Genomic DNA, 21965 nt, shown 5'->3' with positions numbered 1-21965 from the left:
TTTCTTTATGTTTCCCTCCTCCCTCCCACCCTCCCATGTTCTTTACTTCTTTCCTGACTTTTGTTCCTTTTCCTGTCTCTTTGCAGAACTGGACTTCCCTGCTGCTGCTCACAGATGCGTACTTTCATCCTTAGGAAAGGCTGTGGCACGGTGAAGGGAGCGGGGGATAGCATGTCAGGGGAGCAGGGCACCCCCTGCCTGAGTCCTGCGGAGCCCAGTCCAACGCAGGTGGAAAGAAAGGCTTCCTGAAACATCCTGTGGTCTTCAACTCTGTTCCCAGTGGCTAAGGCTCCAGAGAGCCCTCCCTGAGTCACCCCGGCTTTTGGCGCTCCAGGTCAATGGACGTCAGCAGTTTTCTCAGTTGCGTGTAAACACACGCACGCACGCGCATGCACACTGGATGTGTATTAGTAAAACAGAGGTGGCAAATTAAAGTCCGTGACTGCGTCGAAATGAAAAAGAGAAAGGAACTAAATCTAAGAACAAACAAGTCCAAGTGGCCGAGGTCCCAGAGGGATGCACAGGGGACAGCATCACGGACCACTCTGGCGATAGACGTCCGAAGGGCTGTGGCAGACAAGAGCTGGGACCCCAGCAAGCGGGGAGGATGGGATGCATAGGATGGAGAGCATCAAGCCCCACTCTAACGGCCTCACCTCCTCCAGCCTCTGCAGAGTACGCCATGAGCTAAGCCCTTGGTAGGGAAGCAGAATAAAAAGGAAAAGCACCTCTGACCAGATTGGAACTCCCAATTAATCGCCGAGGGGCCCCAGCCCTCAGATGGGTGGGGACAGGCCAGGCCGGCAGGGCTGGTCCTCCAGGCGTGGGTGTGCTCTGTGCGGAGTGCTTCCTGGACGTGCCCTCCTGCCCCTCCTCTGCCCTCCGTCCCGCTGCCAGGGAGAACCCGAGGGGACAGCCACGTCGGGGAGGGAGGGGGCAGGACGGCACTGCAAATTTAGTAATAATCAAGGAAGTCAAAGGGGTCTGAACAAAGGAAGGAGAATCCAGTTTTACAACCCAACTGAAATTTAAAATTTGTGGGGTTTTTTGTTTTGCTTTGTTTGTTTTTTACAGGTTTAGATAAACAATGAAGGGAGGAGAGGAGAAACCTCTTTGAATAATATATATTTTTAAAAGAACCCCACAAACAGAGAAAAAAAAAATTCCTCAGTTTTTGAACTTCTCTTAAGAGTAGTTCAGTTAGAGGTCTTGCACCCTAAACAGTTATATCTGGAATTAAGAAAAAAAATCGCAGCTACACACAACAAAGACTTAACAGTATTTTTACTTAAAAATATTGTGTGTATATATAGAGAGACTTATATATATTTATCTTTTTTGTGGAGATTTTTTCTCTTTTTGTGATTTTTTTTCTTTTCCTTTTTTTTTTTTTTTTTTTGTGCCCAAGTAGAGATAAAATGGGATTGAAACGATGCCCTAGAACAGAATATTCCTTACAAGAGCAATACTTTGAAAAATAACATTTAAAAAATGGTTGAACATGCTCGCAACACCTCCAGAAATTCAACTTGGTACAATGAGGAAATAAATAATTGAATCAAATCTTCACCCAAATGACACGGCCCCTAAGACCCAGAGTATGCTGCTGGTGTGACTCTTGCCATCGTACAGGGGCTCAAGGTAAAGCAACATGCCCTCCCCCAGCTCCCCACTTCCCAGCCCCTTACACTCCACCTCAGCGATACCCAGAGTCTGTCTTATATTGTTTTTTCTACATTTCTGGCAAGACCTTGCAGCAGACACACACACACACACACACACACACACGTGTGCTATGGGTGCGCGCGCACACACACACACACACACACACGACACACACAAAATTTCCCACTCAACCCAGATGCACCAAGTGAGCTGAATAACTTTCAGCCAACCACAATGGTGAAAGACAGAAGCACCAAACAGTCTTTGAAATGGGTCAGTTATTACAATTTAACTTATTTTGTATGTTCTAATTTTCCTCTTTGCGTTACTATTTTTAAAAAGCACAAACGAAAAATGAAGAATTCTTTCCAGATCAATTTAAGGCTTCCCACCAAATGGAAACAGAAGAGGCCTTACACAATATCACATGGGATAAATGTATACCTTTCACGGCCTTAAAATGACAGAACAAATCATTTTTGCCAGTCACTGATTAAGTATTGTGCCTTTAAATTGATGTCATTCTTTTTGCTACTATGCTGAGTTTTATTATTACTGATTCTCTTTGATTACATATATGGAAATCTCCTTTAATTTGCTTTAGAATTTCCTTTTCTTATCGAATTATTAGGGTGGCTTTTGTTTTGTTCTGTTTTGCTTTTCACCAGGAAACAAATGTGATTCTTAACAGGTGAACGCTGAACTGGCACCTAGTCAGCCTTCAAGGAGCTTTTCCAACCATCTGAATTTCAAATGGCCCTTTGGCTCCAAGAAGGGGCTGAGAAGTTGGGGGCAGGGACGGGAGAAGGGGGAGAGAAACCAAGAAGAGGGAGGGGTTTCTATGCTTTTGCTTTTGGTCAATTTGTTTTCTTCAATACAAATAATCAGATAGGAAGAATGATTGCTTTGTGTTTTATTTGTTGGTTGGTTTTTGTTTCGTTTCTAGATTGGTTTCATTTGATTGTTTAATTTTCCCTCTCCCAGTGCAAAATTCACCAGGGAGTTTTGCATGAGAAAACGTGACAGTACTTAATGAAACTCAGCACCTAAGGGCATAAGGCAGTTGAAGGTTTTGTTTGTTTGTTTGTGTTTGTTTTGTTTTGTTCTTTCAATCAGCACCAATCCCGTAAATGATCTACACTTGGTGTAAGGTATAAAACTTTGTTTTTCTTTTGGAGTGGAGAGAACTCCTCCTTCTCCACCTTATGAACCATAGTGTGGGATTTTTTTCAATACTGTTACTTATGTGTAAAAAACAAAAGAAAGGTTTTCTTTTTGTTTTTACTTACAAAACATAGAGAATATCTTTGTATACATACAGCGACTGGAAAGAAAGCTTATCTGAAGGGGTTGTGACTTATTTTCTTTTTTTTTTTTTTGTAGCATTGGTGGTGGTGGTAGTGGTGGTGGTAGTTCTGTGTATTGGGGGAAGGGAGGAGTTATATTTCTTGCAAGCGGTGTTTACCGCAAACCAAACTTAAGGTCCCCTTCTCAACTTGGGTCAAGGTGCTCTTAGAGTGAAGACTCATACTGTAGCAACTCGTAAAGGAGCGGTCCATCTCGATACCGAATGCCTACCGCGGCGGGGGTGACGTACTGCAGAATGTTAATAGTCCTTCTCAACCTCCTGTCTACAAAATGAGCATCCCAAGCTGGGTATCTCTTTCTTGGCATGTCAATCTTAATGAGGGGCCCTTCTGGGTGGTAAGGACGCCCCAACGGGGTAGAGGGCCCCATGGGTCTCACTTGGAAAACGGGCAAGCAAGTGTCAGCCGTGAGATCCTCCTGTTGTTCCGTTACGGCTCTGGTAGGCGTGACCTGGGTCCCCCGGTACCCAGGGGTCTGAGGCGCCATGGGCTCAACATCGGGGGGCAAAGGGATGCCCCAGAGCAGCTCGGCACAACAGGAGCTGACCAAGAGCTTAGCTCGCGGCCCCGTGGGATGCAGCACACCATAATATAAGAGCATCACTGCAATCCCAGCCACAAAGCTAATGAAGACACAACACAGTGCTGGCACCGCAAAGGAGTCAGTGGTCTCCGGGTCTCTGTAAAAATACCAAAGGAACGTCAAGACAGCATTCTCGGTCAAGACTATCGTATAATATGCGAACATTCGATATCGAGTCCGCCCTTCCTTGACGTTAAACCAGCAGAAAATGTACACAATCCCTACCACCATGTTGAAGAGGATCTCCTCCCACTTGGACATGCAGAAGTCTGTTCCGCCATGGATGATCCAGAAGGCCATGGCGCACCAGTGAACCACCACGAAGATCCCGAAGTAGAGCTGGAAGATGGAAGCAAAGAGGGCAAAAGAGAGAACTCTGGATGAGATGGTGAAGAGGCGCCAGAAGAGGTGGATGACGGCCCCTCTGTAGCTCATACTCTTCTTGTCGTCCCTGGAGTCCCGCAGCAGCTTGTGATAGGAGGCTAGCACCCAAGCCAGGGACATCAGGGAAGTCACAGAGGAGACACCTGCCGGAAAGACACAAACCCACACAGTCAAAACCGTGGACCTCACAGCAGGGCTGCCAGCCGAGGAGATGCCCACACACACCACGATCTAAAGGAGGAGGGAGAAAGAAACACAAAATCAGGACCCGAACTTGGAGGCCATGTCTGCCCCCTAAGCTGACAGCTTGTGAAATCTAGCTTCAGTGTCAACGACCCAGTCCAGAACTTCTGGACATCCACGGCTCAAGAGTGAAGCTGAGGTTGGCGTGCTTTGCCAAGGGGCTGGAGAGCCAGGACCTCTGTGTTGGCTCACCACCGCTGCTGTGGGAGGGACCCCATGTGTTCTATTGTAAGAGATCATAAGCTCACGGCGGGGTCGGTGTCCTTGTCACTACCAGGCTGTGCTCTCAGAGCAGCCAGTAGAAGGCATCACCGATTGTGAAGACCGAGAGCTTACTAACTGCCCCAAGCTGTACAACTGTTCTACTTTGAGAAGGCTTTGGAGTCACCCTTCACCTTCTCGTCAGCTCACTCAAGGCCAAGGAGCCCTTAAGGGGATCTTCTTCTACCTGGCATTTCCCCATCCACTCCCTAAGGCCACCCTGATCAAGGACCCGGGGAGAGCCTGTGTTTCTCTGACTGCCTTCTCATTCACTCTTGTCTCTCGTGGTCTCCCCACAGCCCTTGTTGCCTTCTCCAATCAGCCACTGTTCAAGGTTCCCTGAGGCCTTGACTGGTGAGGTCCTGTCCTTCTCTGCTTCTGTCCTGCAATGAGCAGTGTAACTTGGGCTTTGGGGATGCCTTTCCCCTCCCTAGCCTGGTGAGCTTTCCAAGGCCTCTGCACGTCATTACCTACATGTCTCCTCAACGAGCAAGTGAATGTGTCTGATCCCAAGGGACGGTAGAGCAATTTTATTTATGACGCTGCCTATGTGATATTTGTAACTCAGTCAATCTAAACACAATAAACAGTGGCTGGAGTCTCTCCAAATCCACCCATGAGCAGGCAATCATGAGTCAGGCATCGTCATACCACCTCCTCTGGGGCAAGACTCCCTTGCCCCTCTGCTCCTTCAAGCATTATCTCCACTCAGTCCATCTAGCGCCTCTTTTGTTTTTCTTCTCTCCCAAAATTTCAGAATTAAACGTGGCTCAATTCAGCTGGAGTCCTGAATATTACCCCAAGGGCCACCATCTCCTAATCAAACTCCCCACCTTCACCCCAGAGCACGATTCCCCTACGGCGTTCTTCCAGGCTGACATCAAAGTGACCTGGTCGTTTTCTCTCTTAAGCCCAAAGGTCAGATCCAGGAGCCTCATTCAGCAAGAGACCCATGAAGCTGGCCCAGAGCTCCAGCCTTCCATTGGTCTTTCCCCAGCCCCTCCTCACGTCTCCACTTGAACCTCAGTGAAGGATCAAAGTCCTCTGTCACTCCCTCCTCCCCGCCCCACGCATCTGTCCTTCCCCACCCATCCCACGCGGCACCTCCCTTCCAACATTTCAGGGAGATGCACCGGTTTGCAGCTTGCAGAACATCAGAGTCTGATGCCAAAAACCAGTGTGTTGGCAGAGCACAGAAAAAGCCTGGAAGGTTAACTGTGACAATGAGTATGTGTTGCTTTTGCAATAATCACGGCCAATGTGGAGAATAAACAGGGAAGAAACAATCCCAATTTCTCCATAGAAGCCAATCTTGAAAACACCTGATGATTTTCCTCTCACTTTTCTGGAAAGTTCTGAACACAATACTTATGTGTGTCCTGCTTTGCCCTTTGTACACACAGGGCGTTTCCACCAGCCTCTGCTGAAGCCACGTGGTCTCTTGCGACCATGTCACAGTGGCTACGCTAACCTTGCAGAGCCTCCTGTGCTCATGTTCTTTTGCGGCTGGGGCAGGGAGGGGCATGGGTTCCCTTGGGAGTCACGTGGTGTAGGCTACGGGTTTCTGGACGGCAGGGAATGTGCAGTCATCCTGATCGTCTGGGCCAGGCTTATTACCAACACTGGAGCATCCTTGGAAAGCTTCTTTGTGACATTACCCCTCTCCTGGTGAACCCATTTCTTGAGGCTAAAAGTGATACATCTCAGAGGTGCTACCGACCCTCAGTGATGAGGGGGAGCTCTACAGCAGCTGAATGGAAAGAAGGCTTGACTTTTCTGTTTCTTCTAATAAAGCAAAAGGTATCACTTCCCCTGTTGGCAGAAAAGCACAAGCTCGTGAAGTAAGAAGTTAGCTTTTGCCGAAGCGTGGTCTAATCCAGTCTAACTCTGAGTGTGGTCTTGAACAAACCTGGGCTGCAGAAGCAGGACAGCCCCTCTGCTGTCACCGTCCTGATTTCATTGTTCGGTGTGCTGTGATGGTAGCCCCATCCATGCCCCAAATGAGCAAACAGGAATTCAAACGTCCACTGACCGCATTGGTGAAGCGAAATCCAATCCTTCATCGTCAATCTATCTTCTGGGTCACCTACGCCACTTCCAGATCCGTTCCTGTGGTTTCAGGGTATTGCAGAAATCACTCCCCTCTGAGCCGACCCACACACTGCCTTGGTCCATGGTCAGCGCTTCTGGAAGTTCTCTCTAGGATGTGGTATGAATGTTCCCCAAATGTCATAAGACATCACTGCTAAATTACAAGGGGGGCTCGGGAGACAGTCACATGGAGGACTGAGAGCTGACACTCGGCCAGGGGCCTATGGGCTGGCTGATGTCCAGCCCCCGTCTTACCTCCCTGCCTCATCTGTTCCCGACATGGTGAAGTTGTAGATCGCCAAACATTATATCCTCTGGAGCGTCACAGACCACCCACTTCAAACCCATTCATCCAACAGGAAACAGAGGCTACCCCAGAGAAACCACACACCATGATTCACTGAGCATGTACCTTATTTACAAGAACTCTGTGATGTAGGCACTTGTTACAGGCGATGTCCCCACCTCTCCCACCCCCAAATTCTTATGCTGAAGCCCTAACCCCCAGGACCTTACTATGTGACTGCATTTGGAGATAGGGCCTTTAAAGAGGCAATTAAGGTAACATGAGATCATTAGGGTGGCCCCAATCCACCCTAATGACTATTGTCCTTATGAGAACAGATCATTTGGGCCCACAGAGATGCCTGGGATGTGCTCACAGAGGAAAGACCACGCGAGGACACAGCAAGAAGACGGCCGTTTGCAAGTCAAGGAGAGAAGCCTCAGGAGAAATCAACCCTGCTGACACTTGATCTTGGACTTCCAGCCTCCAGAGCTGTGAGACAATAAATTTCTGTTGTTTTAGCCACCTAGTCTGTGATATTTTATTACAGCAGCCCTAGCAAACTAATACAGCGTTCCAATTCCGTTTTTTGGATGAACACGGTATTTTTCAAAAATCGTTATTTCTATCAAGAAGTAGAACTGGAATTCAAACTCAGACTCCATGGCCTTGAAAGTGGCCACTGTACTAATGGACCCTCCAGATTTGGCCTTAGAAGGGACTAGGCACTCTGGGGTAAAGGATTTGAATCTTTTGCAAGAGTGGACGGGAGGTGTAGTACCTACAGGTATCTGAGAGAGGCCCCTGATTATGGAGCTAAAAACCAAATTTGAATTCTCTTCCACCTTCCTCAGGAAAGTAACATTCAAGCCACAAAGAAAGAGATGACTCCAGCAGAATTAACTGAGATCACTTTCCCTCTGTTAAGTGATTAATCTTCAAAGGCCTGCAGCGTATATTATTACAGAGGGAGGAAGTGCAGCGTTTTCCTCCTGCAGTGGCTCACTTGGAAGATTTCTGTCTGGCCCGAGGTCAACCCAAAAGTCAATGCATTATCCTGGCCAAGACCCCAAGACCAAGCAACTGGCTGTGGAAGCAGCCTCGCGGCCCCCAGTGAAATTCTCAGACAGGCCTGGGCACGTTTATGATTCCTCTCACTTACAGCTCCATCATTTTCTGCATTGCAAAGATCAGACTGGAAATTGTAAAACACTCCACGTTCAGCTATGACGAGTTCTGGGCAGTGACCTTCACGGCTTGCTCGCTTTTCCTGCTGCAGACCAAGAAGGGGGGATTGCAGCTGGCCCAATGGGTGACCCAAGTTCAGCCCCACCATCTGGGAAGTCACTAAGCCAGAGCCTCGTGGGGGCCACCCCCTGAGAAAGGCTTGGGACAGGGGCCTTGGGGCTCTGATCACCAGACCCGGGGGCTAAGGTTTCCAGAAACAGGATGTCCCCACCTTATGACCAACGGAGCAGAGCATGAGGGGCCGCAGCCTGCAGTTGGAGGCCCTTGACCAAGGAGGGGCAGTCCTCTGGGAGGTCACCATCACCACCAATTTGGTGGTGTCCCTGCAATATCCAAGGGTCACTGTCAGCTGAATTGTTGCCAGTTGGGGAACAAAGCAAAAAATGAGTGTGGATGTCCCACCACGTGAGAAGCAGAGTGACAGGGTGTCCGGGGGAAGGTCGGGACCCTAAAATCAGAGAGGGGTGGGGAGCAGATGAAATGGAGGAACCAGAAGGAAAGGTGTGATGCCGTGGAAGGGACCAGGGCGGCAGGAGGGCCGTCATCAGGGTGAGGTAGGGAGGCTGCAGTCCGGCAAGAAGAAGCAGGGCCATGACCCGGATGGACCAGCGCAGAGCGGCACTGGGGGCCAGTGAATGGGAGCCCGAAAGGGGACTTGAGGAGAAACCAAATCGCGAGAGAGTCTCGCCGGGAGAACGCTGCATGCGGGTTCAAGGAGTCTCTGAGAAGCCGCAGGAGTGCCTGGATTGGCCCCAAGGCTGCTTGTGAGCCAGGGAGAGTGGGGTCCACTGCTGGACTTTGTTTCCCAGAGCAGGGGCGGTGAATGCCCGGCCCTGTCACCAGCTGCCCTGTTCTCCCTTCTGCCACAAAGAGCTCCCTTCTGGTCCCACCGCTAAATCACACACTGGAAAACACTCAAAGAAGAGTGACTGGATGGGGCGCTGAGCAGGCGGAGCAGGGGCAGGAAGAGTCAGCGGTGCAGACTCCTAGCTCCCAGCTCCTTTCTATCAGCGTGTCTCCACAGGCAAGTGCCGCCAGCTTACCAAGAACAGCTCCCTGGACCCTGCACCCTCTGCCATGAGATCCCACCTCTCCCGTCTCTTCTCCAACCTTCTGAGGGTAACCTCCTTGCTCCCTTAACTCTCCCACCTCCCTTCACTCCTGACCCCCGGGTCACAGCTGAGAGCTCTCGGTGAGGTTGACGACCAGTTCCTGTGGCATTCAGAGGACTGGGTCCATGCACCTCCCCCTGACTCTGACATCTGTCATTTGGATCTACTCTGTCTTTCACACTTGACCATTAGCTAGTCCCCAGTTATGGCATCCTTTCCCTGCTGGGCTGTTATCCTCATTTTACAGATGAGGAGACTGAATCTGAATTTAAGAGATGTGGATGTGGCCATACTCCCGTTCTGACTCACCTAATTTATATGGCATTGTACCCCCATGGGCGGGTCCCCCAGAGATTCCCCAAACCAAGAAACAGGCTCAAGTTGCTATTTGTCTATCCACACGTCAAGGTCAACATCTGCCTCTCTCAGCCCTCACCTCCTCCCTCCTTACCACTGAGGCTAAGGTTTGGGGGAACTCCACCACCTGCTCGTCTAATTTCCATTGTCTATTTTCTCCAGATTGAGTTCCTATTAGAAGGCCAATTCTTCTCTTTCCACCCATCAAACTTCCCCCATCTTCCTACATTTTTTAAAAGCCCCGTCTGTGCTTAGAAATGCTCTCAGAAGAAGATAAGGCAGCTGCGGTCACAGGTCTCTAAGCACCACTGCCTGTCTCCTGTACTAGCCTCCACCCAGGAGAGACAGCACGGGAGTGAGGATACAAAGGTACTTTCCTACCCGGGCCACCAGGGAAAGGAAACCAGCCTCAAGGATGCCGTCTGCGAACGAGGCTCAGAGACGTCAAGTAACTTGGCCAAGGTTACACAGGAGTAAGCAAGAGTGTGACCACCGACCCCTGGGATCATCTCACTCCTCACTCGCGGTCTATGGGCTGGGGCCGGTCATCCTGGCTTCCGAGATCCAATTGTCAAATTGGCAGGAATTTTGTGGGCTGGCTGATGTCATGTGAGAGGCCTGAAATAGGTGTGGTGGGAATATTTACACCACAGAAATTGGCAAATGCTACAAATTAGGGTTCCCTCCAACCCTGCTATGAACTGGTTGTTAAGCATTTACCAGCATACCGCTTAAGCTTGCTGAACACTGTTGCAAATTAGAGGAGCCTCATAATGTTCTCCTCCACGTTCCTACTCCATACTTCTAAGCAAATCAGATGCACTGCCTGGCGATCAGTCAGAATTATATTCTGTAAGTCTGATGTGGCAGCAACAAAGAAATCAATCTCCTTTTTCAACTTACACTGAAAATACATCCACAGTAAATAATTTAAGGTCTAACAGTCTTCTTCGAGCAGTAGACTTTTGCAAGCACTGACATATTCATTTTAGTCCCATTTCTGTATTTGGAGAGACTGTGATCCCCACGTGAGGTTACCACATGGGGTCACCTTAAGACACTCCTGACATTTCCAGACTGACCTTTAGGAAGGGTCAAAATAAAAGATGGCATCCATCACTGTGGATGTAACCCTCGGGACAGACACACCGGTAGCTGAGGCAATCTGAAAAAACCCAAGGCCAGTCAGAGTGGCGTGGTGTAAACATAGGAAGGAAGGGAGGATTGGAATAATTCAGGAAAGCTGACATCTGCGAAATTATACCATACCCTGGCTGAAGAAAATGCTCCTTAACATCAGGGAGATGGTCCAAGGGGGACAGAATTAAAATCTGGCCACTACAGCAGTAGTCTCTGTTACAGAGCATTGTCTTACCATGGTTTCTGTGACAAATCTCTTTATTGGCTCTGAATTCAGGCTCATTATGTCACCTGCTAATCTCTAGTAAGTTTCAATAACAATAATACCCCCTCTACTGAACAGCTACCTTGGCCCAGACTCTATGCTGTGACACCCATTAACCGGATCATTCTTCCCTATAAATGCATCTGAGGCTGATTTTAAGATGCAGAGATGAAGGCTCACAGTCTAAGCCACTTTTCCATATCAAGTAGTTAAGAAATCACAGAACCGGGATTTGAACACAGGCTACCTAACTCCAAAACTCAGATTCTCTTTTGAATCACTGGAAAGGTATGTCTTCCCATCCCCATTCATAAGTGAAGGAATTAGCACTCAGGTTTATACATCAATTTCTTATCAATTTGGTTATCGAGCCCCTCTGATCATCTCTGTGAGCACCGATGGCCAATGTGTAGGCCTGCAAAGCCGAGGACCCACCCTGGAGGGCCCTCCCTGAGCCTGCCAGTAAGTGCAGAGGTGGTGACACCTCTTTTTCATCTCTCTTGCCCAGATTGTTGGGAGGACCTCCTAGTGGGTTTCCCTGCATCCGCCCTTGTCCCAACAGGCCACTCGCAATTCTGCCAAAGTGACTGAGCTGAGGTGTGTCTCTCCTCGTGGCCTCCCAGGCATGGCAGGCAGCCAACGGTGCCTGACTTTCAACCTTTTCCCGGGAAGGATACGCCTTCCTGCCCTGCTGAACTGAGCTGTGCCTGTGACCTGTCCCAGCCACTGACACACGAGCAGAAGCATGTGTGTGTCACATCCAGGAGGAAGGGCACACTCCCTCACCCCCGCCGCGGTGACCTGTGATAAGACGCACAACAGCAAGACATGAACCGAAGTTGTTTTAAGCCAGGGAAATGGTTCTGGCCTCTAACCCTGGCACGGCCAGCCTCTCCTACTGACACACGGCTTTGCTCAGGGTTAATGCCATGGTCCTTATAAGGCCTGTAGGGCCCCTCGTGACACTGCCTGGAGTTACAAGTGTATGCCGTCGAGTCCCCACTCACGCCCCTCACCGCTTCCCTTCTCCAATGGCCTCAAACCTAAGTCCGGCTCACGACACCAGGCCTTCATCCTGGGCCCTACATGAGACAGCCCCTTCCTGCTCCAAGGTCGCCTCACGCCAGCTCCTCGCTCCCCCTCTGTCCCATGTGCTCCAGGCATAGTCCCGCCGCAGGGCATGTGTGCTGGCTCTGTCCTCCGCCTTGGGGGCCCTTCCCCAGGTCCCCAAGTGTCACCTCACTAAGGCCTTTACCAGAGCTTGGCCTCTCAGCCTGGCCATCGCTGGCCAGCACACTGAAACCTGCAACCCCCAATGCCTGCCCCACCTTCCAGGCTTAATTTCCCACCTTAGCATCTCCCACCATCTCCATACACTTTCTCTCTTACTCGTTCCCTTTTTCCTTAAGTTCGTACGTACCGTGATGCATGTGAGCCCCCAAGGGCAGCGCAGCAATTGGTCAGGTCCTTCTGAAACTATGTGCAAAACCGTGTGGGTATTTTTCTCACGAGACAGTCCACAGCTGTCCTCTGATTCTCAAAGGGGCCCATGGGGAAAGGGGTCTGTGACCCACCAGCCATCCTCCCTCCCGCCGTTTTCTCCAAAGGCGGGAAAGTGGAATTCCCCGGGAGCCTACATTTATGCCTGTGTCCTTTAGAAGAAAACCTTGAGGGTACAAGACGGAGATGAAGAGAAATAACATTCAATGAATGTTCCCAATGCATCAGGCATTATGCCACATACTTTGCATTAAGTTCTTTCATTTAATCCTGACAATAATCCCCTGAAGTGTCTACTGGTGTCCCATTTTATAGGAGAGGAGACCAAGGCACGGAGAGGTAGAAGGATTTGTCTAGTTACTGCAGGAAGCATGTCCTTTTATTCTGATGGTTTGCCTTTTCGGGGTCTTGCTGATCCTGGAGGGACCGCCCCTCCCAGGTTTAGCAAAGTCCTCAAAAGAGCAAACCACAAGTGCTTTTCATATGCAAAACAACCAGTCCAGAACGCACACCTCCTTTATTGGGCTCTGACACGCTGGGCCACTATCCCCCTGTTCTAATCACCCCAGGGCCAGGTACCAGACAACTAGGGACAGCGCTGTGCCCCAGAGCCTCCTGAAATTGTTCAGACTAGCCTATCCTAAGCCTGCTTCCCCTGCCTCACTCATTCCTTCCCTGGGAAACCACAATAAAGGCTCTTGCCCACATCTTCCCCTCACTCCCTCTGCCTGTTGATGGAACCCGGTGCTTCCCCAGGTGGCCCCCCACCCCATGGTGTGGCATGCCCTCTCCTCTTGGGATCTGTGAGTAACAAACGACCTTTTCAATGGCAGTTGTCTCCTGATCTGTTGCCCTTGAGATGCCTCAATAACAACAAAACCTGTCTTTTAAAACAGTTACAACATTAGCAAACTGTTGGAGAGGGAGCTTCAAAACCCAGTATCTCCAGCTCCAAAGTCCCCCATGGCCTGGGGTTACAAGGCTAAAGCCTCCAGTAATTCCCTTGTCCCATGGGCTCAAATCCAAGCTCCCACTCACGGTGCCCAAGACCTCTGTGTCTGGGCCCTGCTCCCAGGCCCGTGGTCAGGATCTAGTGATATTAACCCACTCACAGAGGCAGGAGGGTACCGTGGTTCTGAGTGTGTGCTCTGGAACCAGGCTAGATTCTGCCACCCTGCTGTCAAGTGATGCTGGGCATCATGCCTGTCTGCTCACCTGTAAAAAGACAACAATAACTGAATGCTCTTCATGAGGTTACTGTAAGGACCAAAAGAGAAATGGCTATTCAAGGGTTTAGCTCAGTGCCTGGCACTTGGCAAAGTACGACGCCCACGTATGAGCGGGTGTGAGTAGAGATACGGACCCCCATACGCACGCTATGTTGTCTCAAGCCCCTTGGCCCTTGCTCGTGTCACCCCTCTCCCCTTCCCTGCTCATCCTCCAGGGCTGAGGTCAGCATCTTCTCCTCCTGGGACCCCCTTCTGACTCCCCCAGAATGCACTGGTACCACCTCTGCGCTCTCCACATCATCCTGTGCGTTTCTCGTCGATGGCCACTATTTTATAGTCACATTTTCTGCTGACTGTTGGTCTTTCTCCCTTAACTGTGACTTCCCTGAGGACAGAACTAACATTTATTCTTGAGGGTAGAAAAACTGGCTTATCCATTCCTGTAATCCCCATGCCTGGCGCAGAGTTGTCACCCAACGAATGTGTCACCTGCACAGATACACTTTCCCAAGCAATGTCACAAATGCAAATCCCAGATAACCATGCTGTTGATGCCCTGACCACATCTTGTAAACAGCTAGCTTCAATTGCTTAAAGAAAGCCACCTTCCCCGATATATCAGTGTCCTATGGCTGCTGTAACGAATTATCTCAAATTTAGTGGCTTAAAACAGCACAGATTTATTATCTGACAGTTTGGAAGTCAGAGTCTGAAATGGGTTTTATTGGTCCCAATCCAAGGTGTCAGAGGTTTGGGCTCACTCTGGAGGCTCCAGGAGAAAATCTGTTTCCTTGCCTTTTCCAGCGTCCAGAGCTGTATTCCCTGCATCCCTTGGCTCACGGCCCCTTCCTTCCTCTTCAAAGCCAGCAGCATAGCATCTTCAACTCTCTTCCATTTGTCACATCGCCTTCTGTCCCTCCGATCCTTTGTCTCCTTCTTTTAAGGACCCCTCTGATTATATCAGATACAATTGGATAATCCAGAATAATCTCCCATCTCAAAATCCTTAAATTAATCACATCTGCATAGTCCTTTTTGCATAAAGTGCCAGTATAGGCTCAGGGGATTAGGAAGTGGACATCCTGAGGGGCCATATTCAGCCGACACCACCCACAATCACCCATTTAATAGCAGGGCAAAGGTCCTCAATGGGAATGTTACGTTCCCCCATTGCCCCCCGCCCCCGGGACATCTGGCAGACTTTCTTGGTTGTCACAGCTCGGGGTGAGGGCGCTATGGGCATCTAGTGGGTGGGAACCAGGGATGCTGGTAAATATTCTGCAGAGCACAGGGTAGCTCCCCAACACAATGCACAGCAAAGAATGATTTGGCCCCAGATATGCTAGTGCTGAGAAGGAGAAACCCTGTGATGGGGTTCCTATTCCTATTTCCTCAATGTTCTCAAGTTAAAAACAAACTGTGAACCTGCAAGTGTCAAACAGCTGGAGATTCAGGCTTTCTAGAGTTCCTCCTGAGAAGTGCTCGATATCCTGAACGAGGCCCTTGGGGCACAGACCAGTGACCTTGGGAGAGGCCATGAGAACAGCATCTCTGTGGTCTGATACCCGGACAATGAGGCTCTTCTGAGCAGCTGACCATGAGTTGACGGTCACTCTGGGAACACGGGGGAAGGCAACAGCCCCCCTCTCAAGGAGCTTCAAGGTCAATTACTGGTATTTAAAGGACCGGGCAGGAGGAAAGCTAAATCCAGCCCTCTGATTCGGTTGCCTCTTCTTTCTAAGATGTTGTCAGAGCTCTCACAATACCATCTTCACAGCCAGCTAGATAAAGGCAAACTTTGGAGAGTCTAGAACAAACGTCAGCCACTCAGCTGGTCTGGCACGAGCCTTGCGGATGCCTGGATCCTGGTGAGCCTGAAGCACACTGTGAAGAAACCCGTCTGCTATCCCTGGAAAGTTCCGGTAAATCCACCCTCATTGAAGAGCAAACAGCCAACCAGTCTCAATGCCCTAATGCTCCCAGACTGACTGCATTTTAACAGAGGCCGTGAGATGCCCTGGAAAGCATGGGCTTTGGTACAAGCAGACTGGGCCTTAGTTTATTGTTTGTGACCCATGCGTAAAAACATGGATTTGGAATATTCAATATATATTTGATATATGTACATCTTTGATGTATTTACATACTATACACTATATATATATATATATATATATAGTATATATATATAGAGAGAGAGAGAGACAGAGACAGAGAATGTTTATAGTACAATGTACACACATAGTGAATATACAGAGTGTATATATACAGTATTCTATAGCACAAGATGTGCCTACACACATAGACTCAATTATATTTGAAACGGTGTTATTCATGTGTTCTATTCCCCATACACACACATATAGACTCAATTATATTTGAAACGGTGTTATTCATGTGTTCTATTCCCCATACACACACATATAGACTCAATTATATTTGAAACGGTGTTATTCATGTGTTCTATTCCCCATACACACACATATAGACTCAATTATATTTGAAACGGTGTTATTCATGTGTTCTATTCCCCATACACACACATATAGACTCAATTATATTTGAAACGGTGTTATTCATGTGTTCTATTCCCCATACACACACATATAGACTCAATTATATTTGAAACGGTATTATTCATGTGTTCTATTCCCCATACACACACATATAGACTCAATTATATTTGAAACGGTGTTATTCATGTGTTCTATTCCCCATACACACACATATAGACTCAATTATATTTGAAACGGTGTTATTCATGTGTTCTATTCCCCATACACACACATATAGACTCAATTATATTTGAAACGGTGTTATTCATGTGTTCTATTCCCCATACACACACATATAGACTCAATTATATTTGAAACGGTGTTATTCATGTGTTCTATTCCCCATACACACACATATAGACTCAATTATATTTGAAACGGTGTTATTCATGTGTTCTATTCCCCATACACACACATATAGACTCAATTATATTTGAAACGGTATTATTCATGTGTTCTATTCCCCATACACACACATATAGACTCAATTATATTTGAAACGGTGTTATTCATGTGTTCTATTCCCCATACACACACATATAGACTCAATTATATTTGAAACGGTGTTATTCATGTGTTCTATTCCCCATACACACACATATAGACTCAATTATATTTGAAACGGTGTTATTCATGTGTTCTATTCCCCATACACACACATATAGACTCAATTATATTTGAAACGGTGTTATTCATGTGTTCTATTCCCCATACACACACGTATAGACTCAATTATATTTGAAACGGTGTTATTCATGTGTTCTATTCCCCATACACACACGTATAGACTCAATTATATTTGAAACGGTGTTATTCATGTGTTCTATTCCCCCATACACACATGTATAGACTCAATTATATTTGAAACGGTGTTATTCATGTGTTACTTGTTATCGCTTGTCTCCCCCACGAAGGGCAGAGACCCGCCTGCCTGGCTCACCTCTGTTCCCCCAGAGGCTAGCGCAGGGCCAGGCGTGCTCAGTGCAGATGTGTCTCAGGGAGCCTGTGTGATGTATTATCGCTGACCGTCAGACTTCCCTATACTATTTTGACAAAGGCCTAACCTAACTGATTTTCTCATGCAATCATGCCCTCCCAAGAGAGAAGCAGGCCTGTGGCCGGGGCAAGAGCATCTCCAGCTCAGTCTCACCTTGCAGGGCCCTGGGATTCCAGGTTTGTAAATGGTGGGGAGAGGAGGGGCCTGCTGGGATTCTAAGCTACAATGATGTAATTTAATCTAAACCCCAAAGTCATTCCCTCACCCGAGACACAAAGTAACCGCATGCGTAACCCTTACCCCTAGTCCCCAGGTGGCTTCCCCTCTAATCTCACAGGGTGCCCACCCATCCCCTCTGAGTAGATTAGGGCAGGTACGATTATTCCCAACTTAAACAGGAGAAACCGAGGCTCAGAGAGGTTAAGTGCTGCGTCAGAGATCCCAGCCAAATTAACGGGCAAGGGGGGTGTGCTGGCGCCCACAGCTGGAGTTCCCACCTTTTCTCCTGTCACATCCCCCCTCCTCCCCCGCGAACTGCTCCTCCAGCCAACTGGCTCTGCGTCTCCCTGTCAGGTCCCCGCACGATCTGACCACCGCAAGAGAAATCCTGGGAGAAGAAGGGCTTGGGCCAAGGGCAGGGGCACCGCCCACTCCTGCACGAGGGACTGAAGGGTGGGGAGGAGGGAGAAGCGGGAGAAACGGGGGGGGACAGAGGCGCGAGACTGGACATCGCAGGCTGACCTCCCAGCCGCTGCTGCGCCCTCGGCACTGTGCTGGGCTAGAACCAGCACTCTCCACGGTCCTGGCCTGGTTAGCCAGGAGGAGCGGCCCCTGGAGCCCTGGAAGGGACTGTGTCAGGAGGCTGGGGAGGGCTCCCAGACCGCTGTGGAGCTCCACGGCAGCTCAGGCGAGCAGCCTGGGGAAAGAAGCAGAGCTGCCGAGCAGGTGACGTCGCCCAGCCAGAGACTCGCTGAGCAGGGCAGCAATGCGGGCCTCGGACGGGTGATTGCCAGGGGGCCTCCTTTGTGACACAAACAAATGTATTTCACTTGTTCCTGACAAAACCCCTCTGAGGCAGGAGTTACGATCCATGGTTTACAAACGAGAACCCCGAGGCTCTAAGAGGTTAAGGGCCTTATGGGACTGATGCAGCTTCTAAGTGCAAATCAGAGTGTGAAGCCAGGTCCACACCAGGAGCATTCTACCACTCAAAACAGGAGGCAGCACCTTTTCTTCTAGGTGACAGTCTCAGGAGGGACAAGCAGAGAAGGCCTCAAAGTACTTGGTTATTACTGGGGAAGGGTGGGGGGGGGTGAAGGAAATGACGGGTTCCCCAAGAACAGCAGGAGGTGGGGATGGGCCCATGCGGTCACAGGTGGGCAGGTATTACAGCGGGCAGGCTCCTGAACCCCAGGGTCTGGCAGCCTGGGGCACGTGGGGTTCGAACGCACAAGAGGGCCTGGAATTGAGAGAGGACTCAGCTCTCCGCTGGTCAGCGTCAGACCCAAACCTCAGCCCAGGTTGGCCATGGAGTGACTGCCTCACCCCTAGGACTCCTCTTGCTGTCCTGACCCACCTAACGCCTCCAACTGTGTCTAGAATGGAAAGGATCCCTTTTTTATTTTTACAGATGAAAAAGGTGAGGCTCAGAAAGGAAGGAGAACAGCTTACAGGGACTCCCCCCACATTTCCTTCTCAGGGTCTCTTCCATTCCACCCACTCCCAGGAGTGAGAGACGTGTGACACAGGAAGACATCATTCATGAAATCTGTAGGCCTTCTTTCCTTGGAAATCTTAAGAAATAGAAAAGATCTTTTGAAGATCATTTAATTGCCGTCTTTCCTGGAGCTGGGAGTTCCCACGAGGCCTTGAGTTTGCGATTGCCTCTAATGTGAATGTCTAGCCTAATAATTAAACATTGCTCCTGTCCGATTCTTGCTCAGACTCCCCCACTTTTCTCTTCCTTAGAATCACAGCCTGCCAGACTGAAGGGACTTCAGGAGTCCCTCCTGCCCTCACTCACATTACTCAGGCTCAGAGATGAGATGGGAGAGAGTTTCCCAGCATCCCTTGCCACGTTCTAGCACAGTGGACTCAGGACCCAGGGCTCCTTCAGCTGCCCGCCTCCCTATGCAGGAAAGTTGAGGGGTGGGGAGACAGGAGAGCAAATCTAAGAAGGGTGACGTGTCTCTGTGGGGCAAAGAAACTGTTCTGAGATTGGTTGTGGTAATGGTGACAACTCCGCAGATACACTAACAGCCGTTGAATCATACACTTCAAGTGGGTGAATCTTACGGTATGTAAAGTGGATCTCAATAAAGCGGTTTAAATATTTTTAACAAAGCAGAAGAGGAAGAGATGCTCTGCTGGCAGGACCCCCGGGGCAGGGCTGAGCCCAGGCACGACACACCCACCTTCCCAGCCTCCTGGCTGCTCCCCAAACACAGGAGTCACTTTCTTAGCCCAAGGCCTTGCCCTTGGCTGTTCCCTCCTCTGGTACACTCACCTCCAGAGATCTGTGGGCTGGCTCCCTCCCTCCTTCATATCTTTGCTCAGAGGTCCCCTTCCTGCCACCCTATTGAAGACTGGGAGACCTTCCTGCAGCCCTATTGAAGGCTGACACGGCTCTGCTCCCCCGCCCCTCTCTCTTCCCAGCTTTAGAGCTCTGCTGAGTACTTACCATTTTCTAATAGTTGTTTTGTTCGTTGTCTGTCTCTCCCTACAAGAAATGCAAGCTCCATGAGAGCAGGGCTTTCTGTCTGTTTTGTTTATTGCTCATATCTGTCCCCAGCGCCTAGAACCATGCTTGGTGCATAGTAGGTGCTTAATAAATAGTTACTGAATAAGTGGCCCCGTTACAGTTACGGCTCAGGCTTCTGAACCGGCAGCACTCGGAGCCTCCCCTGAGAAGCCCCACTGGTCAGCCTGCCTTGACGTCCCTCTTTGTCCCAACATTTCATGCACAGACATTTTCAGGTGGCCGATTGTTATTTCATCTGTGTTAACTGTAGTGAAATTGATTTAGCCTGCCTTTCTCAAACGTTTTCTGCTGCTTTAAGAACTCTTCCTCATTTGTACGTACTGCATTTTCTTTTACACTTAAAATTTGTTAAGAGGGTAGATCTTACATTGTGTTCTTATCACAATTTAAATAAAAGAACCCTCCTCTCTTTTTCTCTTGCCTGTTGTTAGGGCAACCTCAGCCAAAAGGCCTCAGAATTGGATGCAAAGTCAAACTACACTGATGCACCAGAAGTGATGTCTCTGTTTAATATCCTTGCAAATTCTGTTTAAAAGTGTGAGGTTTTGATGTTCTGTTTGACAAGAAGCCACTGGGAGCTGAAGCAGCACTGTGAGCTTGAGCTGGCTGCTCAGGGCACCCTGTGTGTAGACGCCAAGCGGGTATCTGATGGGCAAGAAGGAGGGGCAGCTTCTCAGAAGGAGACAGAAACAGAGCTGGGGAGACTTCATCCCCCGGGGAAACGCGAGAGGCCGAGTCTGTGTTCTGGGGGGAGAAGGAAGGCATGTCCCTCTTCACTGCAGTTACGGGTGAAGATGCAAGACAGCCAGGCGAAGAGCCTGAAAAGGGAAGTGCACATCTTCTCCTTTATCTATCCTGGAGACTAAGACCGAGAAACGGCACGAGCAGCCTGGAGCTGAGATCGGAGGCTGGAAGATCTTGGTACCAACCTGGTCTGAAAGCCCAGAGCATCTCTCAGAGCTAGCGGCTCCAGCTCAGCACGGGGCGGGGGTGAGGGCCAGGGGGAGTCAGGGAGAAGGGGGCTACTCCACCAGGGTTGAGTCAGGCGGTGGCTCACACAGCAGGGGATCGGGGGGCACCGAAACCCCCCGTAACTCTGCACAAGGTGATTCATTATCTGACGGTGTTTGATGCAGTGAAAGGGCTGTTTCAATAACAAATTTTACTTCTTGGTAATGAGGAAAGTGAGTAGGAAATTCACCGGTCTGGTGTAGAACACAGATCTGTGGTCACGGGCCGCACAACCAGACCACCATCACTTCCCGGGTGGCAGCTTCACCTAAGTGTAACCAAAATCCTAAATGATCAAGTAGCCAACTTCTGTGTCCCAGACTTGGAGGGTAACAGCTAATGTCCATACGAGCGGGACTGGAGAGACAGGACAGCATTTTTCACGTTAGAGAAAAGAAATCTCCCCAGGGGAGAGACATGGACGTCCTTCGCAGTGGGGAGGGGAAGGCAGGGAGGGCCGTTTAACCAACCCCACAGCCGAGAAGCAGACCCTGGCCTCCGCTCCCCTGAGAACCGGAACCTGGAAGCCTAGTCCTCACGCAAAATGGAAACCTGATCCGGAGAGGAAGCCCGGAGAGGGAGCTGATGCTTCCTTGGGATGACTTCCGTCCTCACTCGGGAAAGGAGGAAGAGCTCCTGGGGTGGCAGCTGAAGAAAAAGGTACAGACGGGAGCAGAGAAACTGGACGAACACCTGCCTCTCTGCAGCGCTCTCTTGCTGGAGAAAGGAGCAAATGTGAAGCTAAGGTACACGCCACTGGTGGGCTTCTGATGTAAGAGGAGGCGACAAGTGAGGTTAAGAAAGAAGAAAACGATTAGGGAGGTTAACACCAAAGGGATGGAGAGACAGAGGCCTATTTGGATCTTACAGCTCAACGTTTGTTTAAAAGAAAACCAATGCTTAAGGGCTT

General features: G+C 49.4%; 1 protein-coding gene across 1 annotated transcript in view; it reads right to left on the bottom strand.

Moving 5' to 3' along the window:
- Positions 1–3177: 3177 nt before the first annotated feature.
- XKR6 (XK related 6) overlaps positions 3178–21965 on the bottom strand; it is a 275314-nt gene continuing 256526 nt past the window's right edge. Inside the window, exon 3 of the mRNA XM_057549310.1 lies at positions 3178–4142. Coding sequence (XP_057405293.1) covers positions 3178–4142 — 965 coding nt within the window. The remainder of the gene's footprint in view (positions 4143–21965) is intronic.

Source organism: Balaenoptera acutorostrata, chromosome 6 (assembly GCF_949987535.1).
Source record: "Balaenoptera acutorostrata chromosome 6, mBalAcu1.1, whole genome shotgun sequence".
Lineage (NCBI taxonomy): Eukaryota > Metazoa > Chordata > Mammalia > Artiodactyla > Balaenopteridae > Balaenoptera > Balaenoptera acutorostrata.
Note: the sequence above shows the minus strand (reverse complement) of the source record. Positions and strands in the feature narration are given on the sequence as shown.